This window comes from Macaca fascicularis, chromosome 8 (genome assembly GCF_037993035.2).
Source record: "Macaca fascicularis isolate 582-1 chromosome 8, T2T-MFA8v1.1".
NCBI classification, from domain to species: domain Eukaryota; kingdom Metazoa; phylum Chordata; class Mammalia; order Primates; family Cercopithecidae; genus Macaca; species Macaca fascicularis.
Genome location: NC_088382.1, coordinates 22,415,786 through 22,436,988, shown reverse-complemented (window position 1 = coordinate 22,436,988; position 21,203 = coordinate 22,415,786). Strand labels below are relative to the sequence as shown.

Below are 21,203 nucleotides of genomic sequence, written 5' to 3'. Positions count from 1 at the left end.
AGTCCTAGTCACAGGAATGAGTCAAGAGAAAGCACTGAACACATCCAAATTGGAAAAGAGGAACTCAAATTGTCTGTTTGCAGATGACCTGATCTTACATACACAAAACCCGAAAGCCTCCACCAAAAAACTCTTAGTCCTGATAAAATTCAGTGAAATTGTAGTATATAAAATAAACTTACAAAAATCAGTAGCATCTCTACACATCAACAATGGACTAGCAAAAAAAAAAAAAAAAAAAAAAAAAAAAAAGCAATTTTATAATAAAATAAAATAACTAGGAATAAATTTAACCAAGGAGGTGAAATGTCTTTATAAGAAAAACTATAAAACAGTAATGAAAGGAAACAAAAAAATAGACATCCCATGTTCATGGATAAGAAAAATTAATATTATCAAAATGGATGTACTACCCAAGAAGATCTGATTCAATGTGATTCCTATCAAAATACCAATGATATTTTTCACAGAAATAGAAAAAAACTTTAAAAATTTGTATGCAACCAGAAAAGACTACTACATATTGCCAGAGCAATTTGTAGCATAAGGAACAAAGCTGGGAGGCATCATAGTAAATGACTTTAAAATATACTACAAATCTATAGTAATCAAAACAGCATGGTACTGGCATAAAAACACACACATAAACAATGAAACAGAACAGAGAACCCAGAAATAAATTCACACATTTACAGTCAACTGATTTTCAACAAAAGCACCAAGAACACATACTGGAGGAAGGACAGTCTCTTCAATAAATGGTGCTGAGAAAACTAGATAGTGACGTGTATAAGCATGAAACTACTTACTCTCGCTAGGTAAAAATCAGCTCAAAATGGATTAAAGACTTGAATGGATGAGACCATGAAGCTACCAGAAGAAAATATTGGGGAAACACTTCAGGACATCAGTCTGAGCAAGGATTTTTATTTTTTATTTGTTCATAGAGATGAGTGTCTCCCTATGTTGCTCAGGCTTATCTCAAACTCCTGGCCTCAAGCAATCCTCCCACCCCGGCCTCCCAAAGTACTGGGATTATAGGTGTGAGCCACCATGCCTAGCCCCAGATTTTTTAAAAAATAACACCTTAAAAGCACAGGCAACCAAAGAAAAACAAACAAATGGGATTATATCAAGCTAAAAAAGATTTTCCTGCAGCAAAGGAAACAATCAACAGAGTAAAGAGACAAGTTACAGAAAGGGAGAAAATATTCATAAACTGTATCTGACAAAGCATCAATATAGGAACTCAAACTCAATAGCAAAAAAAGAAATAATCCAAATAAGAAAAAACCTCAATAGGCATGCCTCAAAAGAAGACATACGAATGACCAACAAGTATATGAAAAAAATGTTCAATACCACTAATCAGGGAAATGCACATCAAAACCACAATATCACCTTGCCCAGTTTTGTATTTTTGGTTATCAAAAAGACAAAAAACAAATGCTGGCGAGAATCCAGAGAAAGGAGAACTCTCATAGCCTGTTGGTAGAAATATAAAATAGTATACTATTATAGACAACGGGATGAAGTTTCTCAAAAAAATTCCAAGTAGAACAAAAGCTCCAACAATCCCACTACTGGGTATATGTCAAACGGAAATGAAATCAGTATGTCAAAGAGACATTTGCACTCCCATGTTTATTGCAGCACTATTCACAATAGCCAAGATATGGAATCAACCTAAGTGTCCAATAATGAATGAATCAAGAAAATGTGGTGTATATACACAATGGAATATTATTCAGACAGAAAAAGTATAATATCCTGTCATTTGCAATAAAAAAATGCTGGCGAGAATCTGGAGAAAGGAGAACTCTCATTGCCTGATGGTAGGAATATAAATTAGCATACCATTATAAACAGTATGAAGTTTCTCAAAAAATTAAAGGGAACAAAAGATCCATAAAAAGAATAATACCCTGTCATTTGCAACAAAATGGATGAACCTAGAGGACATTATGTTAAGTGAAATAAGCCAAACACAGAAGGACAACCACTGCATGACCTCACTCATATGTGGAATCAAAAAGGTTGATCTTTTTTGTTGTTGTTGAGACAGAGTCTCGCTCTGTCATCCAGGCAGCCTTCGCCTCCTGGGTTCAAGTGATTCTCCTGCCTCAGCCTCCAGTGTAGCTAGGATTACAGGTGCGTGCCACACCAGGCTAATTTTTGTATTTTTAGTAAATACGGAATTTCACCGTGTTGGTCAGGCTGGTCTTGAACTCCTGACCTCATGATCCACCCACCTCGGCCTCCCTAAGTGCTGGGATTACAGGCTTAAGCCACCACACCCGGCCAGGTTGATCTTATAGAAGAATAGAACAGTGGTTAGCAGAGGCTGGGGAGAGTAGGGGGGATGGTAAATGAGAGGTTGGTCAACTGGCGCAAAGTTACACTGATACAGCAGAAATAAGTTCTGCTGCTCTACTGCACAGCAGGGTGAACACAGTCAACAGTAATGTACTACATACTTCAAAACAGCCTAAAGATAGGATTTTGAATGTTCTCACCACAAAGAAATGACAAGTGTTTGAGATGATGGCTATGGAAGTTATCCTGATTTGATCATTACACAATATATATATGTATCGAAACATCACACTGTATCCCATAAATATGTACAATTATTGTGTGTCAATTAAAAACAAAATACAATTTATGAAACACAACCACCACAATCAAGTTTGGATGAACTACTAGAATTTCTTGTAATTAACTAACTTAACGGTTCTTTATGCTTTTTCTAACACGTGCTTCTGAGTTATGTGTGACATACTGTCAGATATACATATATAGATGTACATATGCATGTATGTGCATATATTATCCCTAATGATTTTCAGAGCCTTTTGGAGAAAATATCCTATAATATTTGACTTCCCTGGGAGGCAGACACTGCACACATACGAAGTTATATTATACATTATCTTACTAGCTGCCAAATTAGGCTCTTTTTTGGGAAGTCCTTGGAGATGGAGCAAAACTCCACAGACACTGGAGGGGCTGGTCTCTTGTCTTTTCCTGGGGTGGCTCCGAGGTGACCTCTGCCATCCCTGTGTCAAGTTCCAGCTCTAAAACCACCCAGTCTGACTCACAAAAAGCACTTCATGCATTGTCTTAAGTTGCAAAAAATGAGGAATTGCCTTTTTTTTTTTTTTTTTCTTTTGAGATAGAGTCTCCCCCTGTCGCCCAGGCTGGAGTGCAGTGGTGCGATCTCGGCTCATTACAAGCTCCGCCTCCCGGGTTCACGCCATTCTCCTGCCTCAGCCTCCGGAGTAGCTGGGACTACAAGCGCCCGCCACCGCGCCCGGCTAACTTTTTGTATTTTTTAGTAGAGACAGGGTTCACCGTGTTAGCCAGGATGGTCTCCATCTCCTGACCTCGTGATCCCCTGCCTCGGCCTCCCAAAGTGCTGGGATTACAGGCGTGACCCCCCGCGCCCGGCCAGGAATTCCTCTTTTTTAGACCACCTTCATTGCTGTCAATCAAATATACTATGCTTCAGAATGCTGTGGGAAAGGGACATCTATCTACAAGTCGTTTCCATGCTACCCTTGGAAGAGATGGAGAACAGGAGTTAGCTGCGAAAACATCCCTGCCGAGGCTGTCACCAGCGCGCACACAGACAAGCGCCAGCGCTTAGAGGGCCGTGTGCACCTTTGTCGCCTGTTCACACAATTAAGGAGACTCCTATTTCCTGACTACATTTCTTGCTTTGTTGTCGATAAGAAAAGAATCATTACCCAAACCATCACTTTGGAGATCACGGTCTTTACTGTAATTATTTCCACTTACGCCACTGAGTTCCATGTTGGTTTCCATTTCCCAAAATGAAACTTTCCAGTAGGGTAAGTAGAAATAATTATAGTAAAGAAAAAGGTCTGCCTTTGTGTTTCTCCTGAGGTCATCATTCCTGTTTAAAGAGAACCTTGAAGATAACTATGACTGCAAGCAGGGGAAGAGTCTCGTTTTTCATTTCTCCATAATCTTAAACCGAGAAGTATTTCCAGTTTTTTTTTTTTTTTTTTAGTTTTTATTTCAGAAGGCAAAGCTTTAGACAATTCTGTTTCTTTCAATCAAAATTTGATTTTAATACTTCTTTCTAAATACTAGGATGTTAAAAATAAGATCAATACCAGAAAAAAAATTATAATCAGCAAACATCAGGGATGGGGATTTCTGTCATAGCATCATTGCACTTTTCTGCAGAGTTTTTCCAGAACAAATGGTTCTTCCTAATTCTTCCATAGCCTAGGAGACAATGGGATCACCAGCACCCAATAGACAATTCACTAAAAACAGGAGCCTTTCCAAATTCTCAAAAGATGAACTGGGCTATGTATCCCAGAATGAGAATTACCATCAAACCTTCAATCCTTGGCAGTGAAAATGTCCTGCGAAAGTCAGCAAGCCTTTGGGTTCCTACTTTGATCATCTTTGACTAAGGGGTGATCTTGGGCATTAGTGAAACCCCACTTGTTTCCTGTTGTCCCCTCACTGGCTCACCAGCCGCCTTTGGGGGGTGAAAGGGAAGAGGTGCTTAGGGGCATGGGAAATTCTCTTACTCCATGCACAGCTTTACTATTTCACTGGGTATACTAAGTATAACAGCTACGGACATTTGACAGCTAAGAAGGGGAGGAATGCCCGACCAGATAACCCAGGAAGAAGGCTTAGACAGGAGCCTGAGCTGCTTACACAGGCTGCCAGTTGGCCCTCCACACCCCATGGCAGCTCGTACAATTTGCCTTTAATTTCAACGCTTATTCAAAGCCCATTGCAATACTGATGCCTAAACCCATCTGTGTGGCTTCTTACCTAAGAGGTTTTTGAGGATACGCCGCCGGGTTTAGGAACTGAGGCTTGGGTGGAAGGGGAGGTCTTTTGGGTTTCTGTGGAACACGCAGAGGGCTTTGCAGCCTCTCACCGCCTCGTCCTTTCTGGGCCCCGAGGGATAACCTCTTGTAGTCTTCTCGTGCTTGTTTAGCCAAGGAGCGTCTCTTCTCATCAGCTGCTTTGGATTTTCGCACTAGAAAAGCAACGGGGTTGGACAAAACCCTCATCAGCCCACAGAGCAGGTGAGAAGGCTCAGCATTGCACAAACGGCAACAGCGCAGGTTCCCAGCAGTTTGTTATCTGCTTGTAATAAGGAACAATCATTATCAACACCTAGGATCCAGGTCATTAGGGCTTGCCCAGCATTCGCTGCAGGATTCCTCTCTTCATACAGGAGTGGGGATTTTCTGAGGGAGAGAAAAGGAAGAGGAGGAAGAAGGGATGAGAGAGAAGTAGAGAAAGTGTGCAAGAATTTCCCGCAGTTGGCAAGACCAAGTGAGGTGTCCCCGCCTGGGCATGGGTTCAAGCTGGCAGGGGTGCTGAGTAATAAGAGACAATTGTCACATCCTGCGTAGACTCATGTTCAGATGCAGTGTGCGTGGCTCACTAGCAAAGGTCAGGACTACTCAGTGGCACGGGCTTGTGCACAGGGTTAAGGAGCAGGGAGCAGGACGAAATGAGAATCAGCCCGACAGGCAAAAAATTAAAGGGATGCTTAACCACAGGTAATTATAGAACACATTAGTACACGAAAAAGTACCCCAAGCCTGCCTTTAAATATTACAGTCACATAATGAGAGGAATATGTTCTGAGAAATGCATCATGAGGCAACCATAACACAATAGTATTTGTGTATCTAAATACCCCCAACATAAGGCCGGGCACAGTGGCTCATACCTGTAATCCCAGCACTTTGGGAGGCCAAGGTACATGGGTCACCTGAGGTCGGGAGCTTGAGACTAGCCTGGCCAACATGGCAAAACCCCAACTCTACTAAAAATACCAAAAAATTAGCTGGGTGTGGTGGTGGGCGCCTGTAATCCTAGCTACTAGGGAGGCTGAGGAGGGAGAATCTCTTGAAACTAGGAGGTGGAGGTTGCAGTGAGCCAAGATCATGGCATTGCACTCCAGCCTGGGTGACAAGAGGGAAACTCCATCTCAAGAAAAATCATAATACCCCCAACATAGCAAAGGTGTGGTAAAAATATGGTATAGAGGACCAAAAAAACGGTGCCTCTACATAGGGCACTTACCGTGAATGGAGCTTGCAAGACTGGAAGTTGCTCTGGGATGAGTCAGTGAATGAGTGCTCAATGAATGTTAAGGCCTCGGACGTTACTACACACTAACGTTGACTTTATAACACTTTACACTTAGGCTACACTATATTTTTAAAATGTATGCGACCCATTATTTTGGGGTTTTTATGATTTTTTTTTTCTGGTTTTGTGTGTGTGTGTGTGTGTGTGTGTGTGTGTGTGTGTGTGTGTGTGTGTGTTTTGAGACTGAGTCTTGCTATGTTGCCCAGTCTGGCGTGCAGTGGTATGATCTTGGCTCACTGCAACCTCCGCCTTCCTGGTTCAAGCAATTCTCCTGCCTCAGTCTCCTGAGTAGCTGGGACTACAAGTGTACACCACCACAACCAGCTAATTTTTGTATTTTTAGTAGAGATGGAGTTTCACCATGTTGGCCAGGCTGGTCTCGAACTCATGACCTGAAGTGATCCACCCACCTTGGCCTCCCAAAAGGCTACGATTACAGGAGTGAGCCACAGTGCCTGGCCTAAGAAATATATGCGACCCATCATTGACCAAAACATCATTATACAGTGCATAACTACTTTGTAAAAGAGAATTTTTCATTGTAGCAATGAGACTCTAATGCAGAATGTAAAAATGATTTTTATTGAGGATATTTACACTTCAGGCATTATTGGTCAAATCCTGTTATACTTGACTTCAAAGAGATACCCAAAATATTCCCTTATACCAGGATTTCACTGCAGAGTACAAAGAGGCCACTGGATCTTGCAAATATTTTCATTTCACAGTAGTTGCCATTTAAATAGCATTGGTTATAATGTAACTGCAGATCAGTGTGGGATCTCAACATCCTGCAAATATAGCCATACCTGCTGTCTTCCTCAAGCTACCTCAGGATGATCTAGCAGTTCAGACTTCTCTGAGTCAGATGGAAACACTAATTCTTTCTCAAACCTAATTCTTCTAGCACTCTGGAGCACCCTCTCCTCTGCCTTCAGTTGTATGGACTTATTCTTCCCCTATGAGCCTTCTCTCCAGCTCTGCTAACTCAAATAGGAGTCAGGGCTGGGTCACAGGCATAAGCTGGATGCTAACACATCTGGCCTGGTAATCCTGTGTGCTTCTGATTACAAAGTTAAAATGTATTCACTATCAAAAACTTAGGGGAAAAAAATCCAAAACACAGTATTAAATTATCAGAAAAGCATTCAAATAAATAATCTTGAATCTCACCTCTCCAAGAAAACTAATGTTTACATGTTATTATAACCTTCCAGTTCTTTTCCTTCAGATATTTAGACATTTCTAAATAGCGAAGCTTTTCACTCTATTTCATGGTGTTTTTTCTTCCCCAAGCTAATGACATGTAAACATAGTCTAAGATCATTAAACACTCTTCCAAAACCTATTTTCCATAGCTATATATCACGCTATTTGATAAATTACATCATAATTTTGGTGATACAGAAATGGAGAACCAGTCCACTGTTCAAAAGTAACTTGTAAGCATTTGAGTAATAAGTTAGTAATAACATTTGAGTGGTCACTTACTGTGAAGATCTCTCTCAACAACCCACATTAAGTGCTTTCTAGATTGATCACATTATTAAGTGAGAGAATCAGCTGAGAGCCTGGAAGGTGCTACGGAGACCTCTGGGTACTCACGAGATGCCTGCCATTCCGAGTCTTCTTTCCAGTTCTTACAAATCTGCTTCGTTCTCTCTTCGTCTATTTGATTTATTTCTTCTTCTTGTTTTTTCTTCATGGATTCTTTCTTCTGTTTAAAAACAAAAACAAAAACCAAACCAACGAAAACGAACCTTGGTGAGCAAATCCAGCAGTTTCCTGAAGGACGGGGGTACCCGGCACAGCTGATTTCTAACTAACTCTCTGGCCCACTAGGGAGGATCAAGTGTGGACTTTGGAGTCAGTAAGACCTGAAGCTGGATTGACCATTGCTAGCTAGTGTGTAACTCCAGGAGCAACAACTGAACCTCTCTTGGGCTGTTTCCCCATAAGAAAGATGAGAAGAAAATATTTCTCAGGGTTATACTGAGGATTAGATAACTTAAGAAGTCCCTGGCACAGTGTATAACATATAATAAGAAAAAATATTCCTTTTCCTCACAGTACTTAGCTGTTTCAAATTGACTCCCTGAAGAAGCATGTAAACACACTATTACATAGAGCCAGCGTCAACCTACTTTATAGTAGCTGACAGTCCCCATGGAAGAAATGCACATTTCCAGAGCAATCTCAGCTCAGCTGAATCTCTCCCCTCGAATCATGTGTCCCAGAATGTGGTACTTACTACATGATTTTACGTGGTTTAAAAGAAATATATATTATTATTTTTTAAAGACGGAGTCTCACTCCATCGCCCAGTATAGTGGTACAATCTCGGCTCACTGTAACCTCCCCCTCCCAGGTTCAAGTGATTCTCCTGCCTCAGCCTCCCGAGTAGCTGGGATTACAGGCACGTGCCACCACACTTGGGTAATTTTTGTATGTTTTGAAGAGGTGGAGTTTCACCACGTTGGCCAGGCTGGTCGCAAACTTCTCACCTCAAGTGATCCACCACTTCAGCCTCCCAAAGTGCTGGGATTACAGGCATGAGCCACCACACCCTGCCAGAACATGTATTTTTTTGTTTCAAAAAAAAAAAAAAACCAGAAAAATATTTTTCAAAAGCATCTTTTGAGAAAGGGAAAAATATTTTTAAAATGTGAATATTCCTTTAAAAGGCGAATTAGGTTTTTTAAAAAATTGCAGTAAAATTCCATATAACAAAAGTATAGCACCTTAACCATTTTTAAGTGTACTGTTTTCCGGCATTAAGAGCATTCAAGGAAAATCATTTTAAACGAAAGAGAAATGAACAAACCAAATCACTTAGACCTGAAAAGTACTCTGTTTATTTGGACACAAGCTTCTGAGTGCTCACAAGAAGACTGAATTTACAACTTGGAGAACTAATAAAAGCCTTGGTTAGCTAAGTAATAAAACAAACTGAAACGGCCAGGAACGGCTGCCTGTGCCCACCTCTCTATCACGAGTGACAGGTTTTTTTCTTTTGTGCTTTCCCATAGAAATATAAAGACTTCCTTGCTCTAATGTCACCACAACGTAAAATATAAACGTTAATGTTGTGAAACATGTTTCTGATCGCTGTGGGCAGTCATAAATCGCAGTTTAAGTAATCATCATTCATAAATTGTGCTTCACTGCAGATGTAACTAAACCTCTGTGCATTTACTGTTTTTATTTTTTTCCTTACGTTGTTTTCCTGCCTAGAGCTAGCTCCTTTCATTTGCCAGCATTTTAAAATCCAAAGGACAGCTTTGATGTTTGAAAGGACTGTTAAGATTTGCCATCCTTTGATTGAAGCTGTCTGCAAGCCCAAGATACATAAATGTGCTGCTAGCAATTTCTAAGCTTAAACAGAAGAAGCTTAAAAGTGGAGCTTTGTTCATCCTTCCACATGCATACGTGTTTATTTTTAAATGATTAGGAAACATATAGTGAAAACATCAAGCTATGATCATCACAGATATTGTTGCTGAGGATCAGCAAGAAGTTTGGAACATGATTCCACTAAGAAAAAATATTAGTAACAGATGTAGTACTTGGTTGATGTTACTCAAATGTCTAACAGTGCTGTATTTAATAAATCTACTCCTTTAATCTGCATGTAATTATGTACAGGCACAGTGGAAAAGAAGAAAAATTCATGAGTTTCACAGAGTAATAGCAGATGAGATCTGCTGTTAACTCATCTATATACGGCCCTGACCACCGTATTTATTCAAGAAAGCCAGAAAACGTAAGGAACTTGTCCTGAGTCCCTCAAATAATTTGACTTTTAGCAAAATCTGTAATGCTTTACTTTCTCTATTCAGAAGACCATCATTTCCTTTTCAGCAGTGTTTTGCTGGAAGCATGCTGGTCCAGGACTCAGGACTCTGAGCCAGGCATGGGGAAATCCAGGTGATGGCTTGGAGTGGAGAGGTAGAGGGGCCAAGGCTGGATGCTAATCCAGATACCCAGGGTGGAAGGTGTGGAGACCCAGATGTGTGATGTGAGCTATGAAAATGTGCTCAGCTAACAGGACCAGAAAATGAGGCCACGCCGGGCCCATACAGAAAGCCTCTTATCCAGCCTGTTGATGGAAGCACTTAGAGTGACTCGCTACCAATTCCTTCATCAGAGCCTCACAACGCCTCCAAAGCAGGATGGCTCTGTTTTATCACCGTTGTTCTACAGAGAAGCAAGGTGGCTCATTCATTCTCTCAAATGATCAGCCCTTTCCTGACCATGCCAAGTGAGTTCCTGCCTCTGTGTCTTCGACTTGCTGTTCCCTCTGTCTGGAAGAGACGTCCACATGGCTTAGACATCCACATTGCTCCTTCCCTCTTTCCTTCAGGTCTCTGCTCCAATACTGCCTTCCCAGAGTGGCCTTCTCTGACTACCTGTCCCATCCTAATTCCATCCTCCCAGGATTCCTCAGTTCCCTGGTACTGCTTTATTTTCCTCTGCAGCGCTTATGATCACCTGACCTCACAGATATGTTTATCATCTCTCTCTCCCATGAAGAATATAAGCTCCCTGAGGGCAGGAATTTTATCTAATTTTTTCATAAAATGTGTCTCCAACTCCCATAATAGTGCTTAGTGTATAGTAGATACTCCATAAATGTTGCTTGGATCAATATACGATCCTTTGTCTTCCTCAGCTGTCCCCATTTAAAATGACATAGTGAGATCTAAGCAGAATTAATGAAAATGTCCTTTAGATCGCCTATTGCTGCTATTTTAGAAAGAAGTACATATTATATCAGCAGTATGCATACAAGGACTACAGTTCCACAACTTCGTCCTGATTTCTTAAAGTCTCAAAAAAGCAAGTTCATGCATGTCCCTGCAGAGGAATCATGGAATTCATGACATGGTCCACAGGAAAACAGGTCCCTGGGCTGACCTCCGCTGTAGCCCGATCTCAGGAACCTTCTCTTCACAGGCTCACATCTTACAATGCTGTTTCAGACTCTCTGTAGGTCAAATCCTACTACAGCTTCCAAGTACCAGTCTATGCCTCATTTATTTTGAGCAATTTATGACATGATAGCAAGCTCACACGATGGAGGAAGCAGGGGTTGGCCTGGAGGAACAATGTCATATCTGGATGGATGTGAGAGAGGGCTGAGTGCCAGAAGGGGTTCCAGGAGTGGTGGATGTGGAGGACACAGCAGCTGCTCACCCTCAAGGGACAGGTTCAGAAACAATGAGCACAGAAGTAACTCGATCTGAATTCACTCTTTCTGCCAAGTTTAATGCTCCATTTGTCACTGTCTGAATCAGTCTTCCCTCCATGTCTGCAGCAGCCTGGGATGCTGCCTCTATGTTAGATCTTCTGGGAGGAGTTTAGCTGATACATCTTGGCATCTCTGTTCTTTCCATGACATTCAACACTTCCCGAACTCCAGATAAATGGGTAAAGATGAAGAACTGTGTTTGCATCTTTTAGGACAGATTTCCCATTCTGCTGCTTAATTTCATTTCTGCATGAGACTAATTAACTAATCTGTGAAACGTTAATGGAAATGCCTAGGTATGCAGCCCCCGGAGGACAGAAGGGAAGTCTTTTACCTGGTGAAATCCATACGCCTTCATACGATTGATTGAATCTGCCAACATTTGTTGAATATTTCTTGAAGAACTGGAGGGTGACTAAAAATTAAACACGAAACACATTTATGGCATTTGGACCTACAGTGCAGTTTCATAAGATAATCTGTCAATGTTTCCCTGGTTTCAACATTCCCTAATGCTGCCCCCACCCCCACAGCTGGATCCACCCCAGACTCCCACTGGCACCTGAGTTCCTGGGCTGATCCTGACTACAGCAACGGGCATGTGAATCCTCAGTATTCCCACTCAATAGGGTTTAAAAAGGAATTGTTGCCCAAGAGCCAGGAGCTGGTGGTTTGGTGTATTTTGCTCCCATCTGGTTGGCCCTGGAGAGCCCTGGGATCACTTCTAGACATCAACATTACCCCCTATTTAAATTCTCTTCTTGCTTAATCTCTGCATACCCTGTTTTAGTGCAGGCCAAAGAAATGCCTTAGTCTCCAGATTTAACTAAATGATGTCTTGCAGACACACCTGGAGCACCAGTTTGGTGCCTGGGACCCCACCCAGTTTCCCTGCCTGGGCTACACTTCTCCTCTCTTCCCGCCCTTGTCACCCGGTATCTATGTTTCTGCTGCTCTAGATGGATTTCCCACGAGGCAACTTCCCCAGTGGGGCTCCCAGATGTGTTGCCTAGATTCCCTGGTGTCATTCCTGCCTGCCACCGGCCAACCCTCTGGCACTGCAAGTACGCCAGCAAATCACAATGGGTGCCTCTTAAGACACAGGCCCCCATCAGTCCCTGGCTGGAGTGCAGAGCCTAAGCTAAGTCCCAACATGGGTAGTCACATGCCCTGAGTAGCAGGATATACCTACCCACAACCCATATTACCACCAAGTGTATGCCTTGTGTCTGAGTTCTTAATTTTGGCATAGATTGGAAATTGTCAGCAAAATTTCAACAAAAGGTTGGTGCCACCATTCAGAAGGAGCACAAGGGATCATGACTACACCATGCAATAAACCAGTGGCTTTCTCAGTCTTCCCCTTTTCTCACAGCAGGTGGCATGTGGCCACTCCACTGTACTGCATTTCCCAAATGCCCTAGCATTTGTCTCAACGTAAAGCGGGTGACAACAGGCATTGGCCATTTCTCCCCAGGCCCACTCAAAACCTCCTTCACACACCCCTCCAGGCCACTTCCACCTTCCTTTGGCTGGAATGGTGACAGCAGCAGTGCTACTACTAAAGATAGCAGACACTTAGACTACAAAAGCCTGAATCCCTGAATGACTATGTGCAGCAGAGCCCTCCTGAACTAGAACACCTATTCTGGACTGTCAGAAGACAAATACATTAACTTCTGTTGTAGTTTTGGCCATGGCATTTGGGGTCTATTTGTTTCAAAAGTTTAGCCTATCAGCTGATAAAACTGGTCACAACAGTTGCTGGTGGCATGTTTCAAGCTCTCTGCTGAGGGTTTATAATTAATCACAGGTGGTGAGATTAATGCTAATTCCACTGATGAGCACTCCTGAATACCGAAGACATATTATGACCCGGCACTATGTTAGTGTCTTAGTGTTATTTTCACTCCACACAACACCTGTGATGGATGGGAAACATACTGGGCAATTTTCAGATGAAGAAACCAAGTCTCAGACGAGTTGTGGAGCTTGCTCAGGACCAGACAGTTGGTTTGTGCCAGAGTTTATGCTTTTTCCACTATGTCGACATTGTAGTGATAAGAAAATGAGATGCGGGTCAACAGATATCTAATACTTATTACTTGGCAAACTAATGAATAATGTAGGTTTCACAATTGCTACTGACCATATTCTCATTTTAATATTATAAAAGTATGCTTTGCTGCTCTGCATCTAAACTTAGAACAGGAAACAGTTCCTCTGTTTGGGAACAGGGTGAACCGTTCCTACAGGTTTCATGTAAGCATCTCTGCTCAAAAGTCCAAGATGACTTTGAAAGTCTCTGAGTGCATTTCCACCACCAGGAATGAGAGCTTTAAAAACAGGCCCACTGTCCCTTTCTTTGATGATATAAGATCTTTGGGGCATCGTTTTGCAAAAAGGATCAGTTTCTTATATTTGAAATTTAGGAGGCAGGTAGCCCTTCTTTCTTAATACTTCCTCAAGTATTGCGGAGAATGTTTCAAATATGCTGTGTTTATTACTTGGCAAACTAATGAATCCTGTAGGTTTCACAACTGCTACTTATCATACTTTCATTGTTTTCTCATTTGAATATTATAAAAGGACACTTTGCTGCTCTGCATCTAAAACAGAACAGATGCAGAGCAGCTGTTCCAGAATCAGACAGATCTGGACCTGTCAGACAGATCTGAAACTGGAGTTCTGGACCGAGGTTTTGTCAGCAGCACATTTGCTGTTCTTAGACTTTGAGCTTTTAAACACACTCTTACTTGTGTCCTGAATTAGCATTAGGCGAATAGGCATCTGATGGTTATCTTCTAATCCACGTATTCAAAAGTGTTGTCTATTTTGTCAGTTTCCCCTCAATCTCCCCCCAGTTACTATCATCTGCATGGGTACAGTGCTTTGAACATAATGTATGAGTTACCCTCCATCCCTCAGTTATTCCTTCAACCGAACAGTTCATCTCATGTACACATGAACAATGTTTTTTTACTACTTGCTTTCTTTAAACTATCTTATATTTTTTCCTATCATCATTGTATGCCTTTTCTTACTAGTACTTTCATCATGCTCACTGCTTTTGCATTTGTCACATCTGATGCGGTTATGAATTATGTTAAAACAATAAGACGCACAGACACGTGCTTCAGACAGTGTGCATGGAAGCGATGCCACTGGGCACTAAAGTGACTGTGGTGTCCGCCAACACCATCCACTCATGGTAGTTGGAGTTGATGATCTTTCTTTTCTTTGAAATTTTAGGTTTTGTCTTTAGTCTACCAAAACTCACAAGCTTGTTCTGGAGTAAAAGAATTTTAGCATAAAAACTCATTAGGCCCACACATGATGGCTCATGCCTGTAATCCCAGCACTTTGAGAGGCCAAGTCAGGCGGATCACCTGAGATCAGGAGTTCGAGACCAGCCTGGCCAACGTGGTGAAACCCCGTCTCTACTAAAACTACAAAAATTAGCTGGCATGGTGGTGCGTGGTGGCACATGCCTGTAATCCCATTTACTCGGGAGGCTGAGACAGGAGAATTGCTTGGACCTGGGAGGCAGAGGGTATAGTGAGCCGAGACCGTGCCACTGCACTCCAGCCTGGGTGACTGTGAAACTCCATGTCAAAAAAAAAAAAAAAAATTTAGCTGAACAACCACTCCAGAGATGAATCCTTCTATTTAAACATTTCTAGTCAATGTGTCTAAAACATACTGTAAACTCTAAAGCTATTCACACATACTAAGAACCACATTTATAAAAATTCTACTTTTCATGGTGAACCAAGATTTTGCCATTATTCTAACATGTTAAAATAACATGAAAAGCTTAAAACTTGCAGAAAGCAGGCTCATTTAGATACATTTACACGTTCTACAAACCCATGAAATGCACAAGTAGAAAGCAATAGACTGAAAACAGTGGGATCCAAAAGGTATTTTCCTTATGTAAAAAAAAAAAAAAAAAAAAACAGCTAGAGGCCAGGCGTGGTGGCTCATACCTGTAATCCCAGCACTCTGGGACGCTGAGGCAGGCAGATCACAAGGTCACGAGATCCAGACTATCCTGGCCAACATGGTGAAACCCCATCTCTACTAAAAATACAAAAATTGGCCGGGCGTGCTGACATGCACCTGTAGTCCCAGCTACTTGGGGGGCTGAGGCAAGAAAACTGCTTGAACCCAGGAGGCAGAGGATGTAGTGAGCCAAGATCACAACACTGTACTCCAGCCTAGGTGACAGAGCGAGACTCTGTCTCAAAAAAAACAAGAAAGAAAAAAAAAGAAAAGCTAGATGATTAATGGCCTCAAAAGTGATGATTTATGATGGCAATATCAGAGGGGAATACCTCAGCAACAGCACTGCCTCTTTGAAGCACTCCTAGAGGCAGGATGAAGAGGCTTTTCAAAGAGGGTACCACGCCCTCTCTGAAGCTTCCATATGCTGCTATGACCCAGGAAATACACTCTTTAGTTATCTCTATACCAAAGAAGGGAAGAAAATGACCCTCCTACCTGTATAATTTTTGCTTATAAAGCACTTTGAAGTCTAATACATCATTTGACCTTCATATCAGGTGTCAAAATAGGTCTTATCCCTTTACCAAAGAGGTAACGTGACCTGTTTTATTGGTCGTTGTGTTTTTGTTCTTGAGACAGAGTCTCGCTCTGTTGCCCAGACTGGAGTGTGGTGGCATGAACAGGGCTCACTGCGGCCTCGACTTCCTGGACTCAAGAGATCCTCCCGCCTCAGTCCCCCCAAAGTAGCTGGGACTACAAGCGTGCACTACCACACCTGGCTAAATTTTTTTTAAATTTTAGTAGAGATGAGGTCTCACTATGTTGCCCAGGCTCATTTCAAACTCCTGAGTTCAAGCGATGCCCCCCCCTCAGCCTCCCAAAGTGCTGAGATTATAGGTGTGAGCCGCCACAACTGGCCTAAGTCGACCTGTTAATAGGTAGGAGGACAGGGATTCAAACACATGTCATTTGCATGTCTGAAGCTTGCTCCTTCCTCAGGGTCTCCCAGAGAGAACATATGTATGCTCTCACGTGTAACAGCCACTGCGGTCATCATCCATCTGCCACATTACAGAAATTCTTGCAGCTGCTAGAACTCTATGAGCAGAGTTAAAGCAATCTTATCTGCCTCATATCTGCTCTATTTAAACATAAAAACTGCCATGAATATTTATGCAAAAGTTTCCAAAAAAGAAAAACTGAATGCTAATAACATCAGAAGCTAGTGGACTTCCTACAGACATCGAGTCAGAATAACCCTCTCTAATCAGTGAAGATCCCAAATACATCTGGGGGTGTAGCGTATCTGATTGGCCAAAGGACAGTATGAAAAATAATAGCTACAGTTAAACTTAGAAGTATGGCAGTTCAAATCTACATAAGCAACTGGGTTACGAAAAGATGCTGCTGACAACATCAGTATTAATTACATGGTTGCAAAATACGCTTCCTCCAAAGTCTATCTGTCATACGAGAAAAATTATTCTAATTATGTTCACTTTTTAAACTGGTTTGAGAAACAGTTGATTCTAGCTTCTAACTTAATATTCCCTTTGTTTATAAGTAGGGTTATAGGCCAAACGCGGTGGCTCAGGCCTGTAATCCCAGCACTTTGGAAAGCTGAGGTGGGCAAATCACCTGAGGTCAGGAGTTCAAGACCAGCCTGGCAAACATGGTGAAACCCCACTTTACAAAAATACAAAAATTAGCCAGGCATGATGGTGGGTGCCTGTAATCCCAGCTACACAGGAGGCTGAGGCAGACGAATCGCTCGAACCCGGGAGGCAGAGGTTGCAGTGAGCCAAGATCTCGCCACTGTACTCCAGCCTGGGTGACAGAGCAAGACTCCATCTCAAAATAATAATAATAATGATAATAATAATAATAATAAAAGTAGGTTTGTACAATCAAATAAATGCCAAGTGTCTTTCATTCCCAATAAACCAGAAAGCTCCAACAAACAGAACATTGTCAGGACTCAATTTTTACGGTAAAGATGAAAATGAGGAATTAACAACATAAAATCAAGAGTTGTTTTTTTTGTTTGTTTGTTTTTGTTTTTGTTTCTTTTACAGAGCTTGCTCTGTCACCCAGGCTGGAGTGCAGTGGCACGATATGAGCTCAGTGCAAGCTCCACCTCCCGGGTTCACGCCATTCTCCTGCCTCATCCTCCTGAGTAGCCGGGACTACAGGCGCCTGGCTAATTTTTTTTGTAATTTTAGTAGAGACAGGATTTCACCGTGTTAGCCAGGATGGTCCCTATCTCCTGATCTGGTGATCCGCCCGCCTCGGCCTCCCAAAGTGCTGGGATTACAGACGTCAGCCACCATGCCCAGCCAAGAGTTTATTTTTTAAAAGAAACTACTAAGTATTGACTCATCCTGTTCTCTTATACCTCTTAAACCATGGTATTCCTGAATAGAATGACAGAATAATAACCTCGATGAGGGCAAAGACCATGCCAGCAAATTCACCACCATCTGCAGCAAACAAAACAGTGACTGGCACTTAGTAAGCTTCCTAAATATTTGTTTTTGTTTTTCAGACAGAGTCTCCCTCTGCCGCCCAGGCTGGAGTGCAGTGGCGTGATCTCTGCTCACTGTAATCTCTGCCTCCTGGGTTCAAGCGATTTCTCCTGCCTCAGTCTCCCCAGTAGCTGGGATTATAGGCGCCTGTCACCACACCCAGCTAATTTTTGTATTTTGGGTAGACATGGTATTTCACCATGTTGGCAAGACTGGTTTCAAACTCCTGGCCTCAAGTGAGCCACCCACCTTGGCCTCCCAGAGTGCTAGGATTACAGGTATGAGCCACTGCACCCAGCCAGTAGGCTTCATACTTATTTGGTGAATGAATGCACACACAACAAATTCATGAAATACATTCTAAATCATTAAAAGATACTCAATCTAGTTTCACTATTTTTTTTTTTTTTTGAGACAGAATCTTGCTCTGTCACCCAGGCTGGAGTGCACTGGCGCTATCTTGGCTCACTGCAAGCTCTCCCTCCTGGGTTCATGCCCTTCTCCTGGCTCAGCCTCCTGAGTAGCTGGGACTACAGGTACCCGCCACCTCACCTGGCTAATTTTTTGTATTTTTAGTAGAGATGGGGTTTCACTGTGTCAGCCAGGATGGTCACGATTTCCTGACCTTGTGATCCGCCCGCCTCGGCCTCCCAAAGTGCTGGGATTACAGGTGTGAACCACAGCGCCTGGCCAAGATCTAGTTTCACTATTAATCAAGAGAGACTGAATTCAAATACTCTGAGAATCAATGGTCTATAACTCACCCATTTTGCCAACCAGGTCATTGAAATAATCAGATCAACCTCTTTTCAGCCATTTTAAACAAAAAGGCAATTTCCCAATGATGACTATAATATTAAGTTTCTGAGCATACAGGGATTTAGCTTTTTGCTTCTAAAATAACGGGAGAGGCAAAATAATGGAACTCTGCTTCAATAAAGTTAAAAAGCATAATAATAGAGAGAGGAGAGATTTTCCTAAGGCCAAGGAGACTAACAAGATGAAAAGCGGGACAATAAATTTTATTGCTAAAAATATGGTACAAACTCCATGTAGAGTGATTTTACTGACACATGAATGAGGACAATGGAGACCCGAGCAAATCTTTTCCTTATTTTTCTAATATTGTTCCAAGCAAAATCCATGCAGAGACTACTGAATGCCCCGACTTGAAAGTACAGCAGACTCTAACATGATGTGAGATTTTATGGCACATCTTTCACTAAACATTGTCAGCTGCTGCAGTGGCTCAGACCTGTAATCCCAGCACTTGGGGAGGCCAAGTCAGGAAGATCGTTTGCACCCAGGAGTTTGAGACCAGCCTGGGCAACACGGTGAAACCCTGTTTTTACAGAAAATACAAAAGTTACCTGGGCGTGGTGGTGTGTGCCTGCAGTTCCAGCTACTCGGGAGGCTGAGGTGGGAGAATCACCCGAGCCTGGGGAGGTCAGGATTGCAGTGAGCCACGATCTCGCCACTGCATTCCAGCCTGGGAGACAGAGTAAGACTCTGTCTCAAAACCAAAACGAAACAATAAAGAACAACAACAACTAAAAACATTGTCTTTGGTGTCCAAGTTTATTTTGAGCATGTTAGAGCACAGAACGTCAGTCATATTAGATGAACAACATGCTCACTCCTATTGCACCATCCCCTAAAACACCATTAAGCAACGCACAAACAACAGAACTGGGCAGTAACATCTTTGGAAAATGCAGTGATGCAGAGCTGTTGTAGGTTGCTAGGGCAAAGCGTTCACAGGTGAGAGAGTTTCAAAGGCCACTCTTACATTCTCACCCAGGGAGATGACTGAAACAGGATCCATGAAGAAGTAAAAGACAAGCAAGAGAAATAAAGGAATTGTGAAATATAAAGTGTAAACATAAAATAATAAAGGATTGTTTAGAAAATATTCAAAGAGTCTTAAAAACATGATTTAAAAAATGATTGATACAGGAAGTCCTGACGAAATGGAACATAGAACTTAACTACAAATAATAATAGAAAAATAATAGACGGGGGCAGTGTCTCACGCCTGTAATCCCAACACTTTGGGAGGCCAAGGTGGGCAGATCGCTTGAGGTCATGAGTTCGAGACGAGCCTGGCCAACATGGTGAAGCCCCGTCTCTACTAAAAATACAAAAGTTAGCCGGGCGTGGCGATAGGCACCTGTAATGCCAACTACTCAGGAGTCTGAGGCAGGAGAATCACTTGAATGTTGGAGGTAGAGAGTGAGACTCTGTCTCAAGAAATAATAATAACAATAATAGAAAACGATATTCATATCATACATCCTTTACAAAACACTTTTATGTGTATTATTTCATTTGATTCTCACATTAACCCAATGACATGTAGCTACTTTAACGTCTATTTTATAGATTGGGAAACTTAGCCTCAGAGAGATTGAACGACTGACCTTGAAGTGGTCAACACGTCTCCCGACTCAGGATTCTAGCATACTACTTTTAATGAGTTCAATAAGTGAATCAATGCAAATATCTCCTGCAATGAAGTTATACACTATGAAGTTGGTAACAAAATTAAGTTGAGTAAACACTTATGACTAGAAATCTGTTTTTCTCTTTTCTAATTTATATTAAGCTTTTCATTTTAGAAATTTTGATTATTTGTTTGCTTTTAAGAAGCACAACAGCTTAAGTGAATTTTAAGGTGCTAGTATTTCGTGATTCTATCTTATATAAGATTTTATTCTACAAATTACCTACCATGAAATTCTATTACAGTTATGCAGAAACTACTTGGGGAATTGTGTAGCCCTCTGATTAGGGCTCCACTCTTGAATTAATAAGATATGCACAATTAATTCATTATCTGTTTTTACCTGGCATGTAAAATGCTTTATCTCTCATAAAAATTACATTGAAATGCTTCCTTCATGTGTACTAGAATGGAATATACGTCAAGGCAAATGACTCCTAGCTTGGAATAGGATTATTCCTCTTTCGTCTCTATATCCAATTTAAGCCTCAAAATTCTAGCTTGTGTTTCGGAAGCACATGTTCTCTACTTACCATGGTGGTCCTTGATCTAAGGTGTGAACCCCCTTGCCTCCCAGAGACTGGTGACATGGCTGTCTGCAGCCAGGAATCAGGCAATGCCACGCTGGTTCCACTAACCCCAGGCACGAGGTATCTACTCTGGGGTGGGGTGCACACTTCGCGACCCAGCCTACTCACCAAGCTCAGTACTCACCTCCGCTTAAATCACATGAAAGCGTTATGCTGCTAAT

General features: G+C 41.9%; 1 protein-coding gene across 7 annotated transcripts in view; it reads right to left on the bottom strand.

The window, feature by feature from the left end:
• SH2D4A (SH2 domain containing 4A) overlaps positions 1-21,203 on the bottom strand; it is an 82,847-nt gene that overhangs the window by 27,094 nt on the left and 34,550 nt on the right. For 5 of the 7 annotated variants that reach the window (XR_012417114.1, XR_012417115.1, XM_065518970.2 and 2 more), the window contains 3 exons: positions 11,751-11,831; positions 7,771-7,882; positions 4,825-5,035 (listed from right to left, as the gene is read on the bottom strand). Coding sequence is in view for 5 of the 7 variants with exons in the window: in XM_065518970.2 (XP_065375042.1) it covers positions 4,825-5,035; positions 7,771-7,882; positions 11,751-11,831 (404 nt within the window). In the remaining 2 variants the exon portion in view is untranslated. The remainder of the gene's footprint in view (positions 1-4,824; positions 5,036-7,770; positions 7,883-11,750; positions 11,832-21,203) is intronic. The other 2 variants (XM_065518972.2, XM_065518971.2) reach the window with 1 other exon arrangement.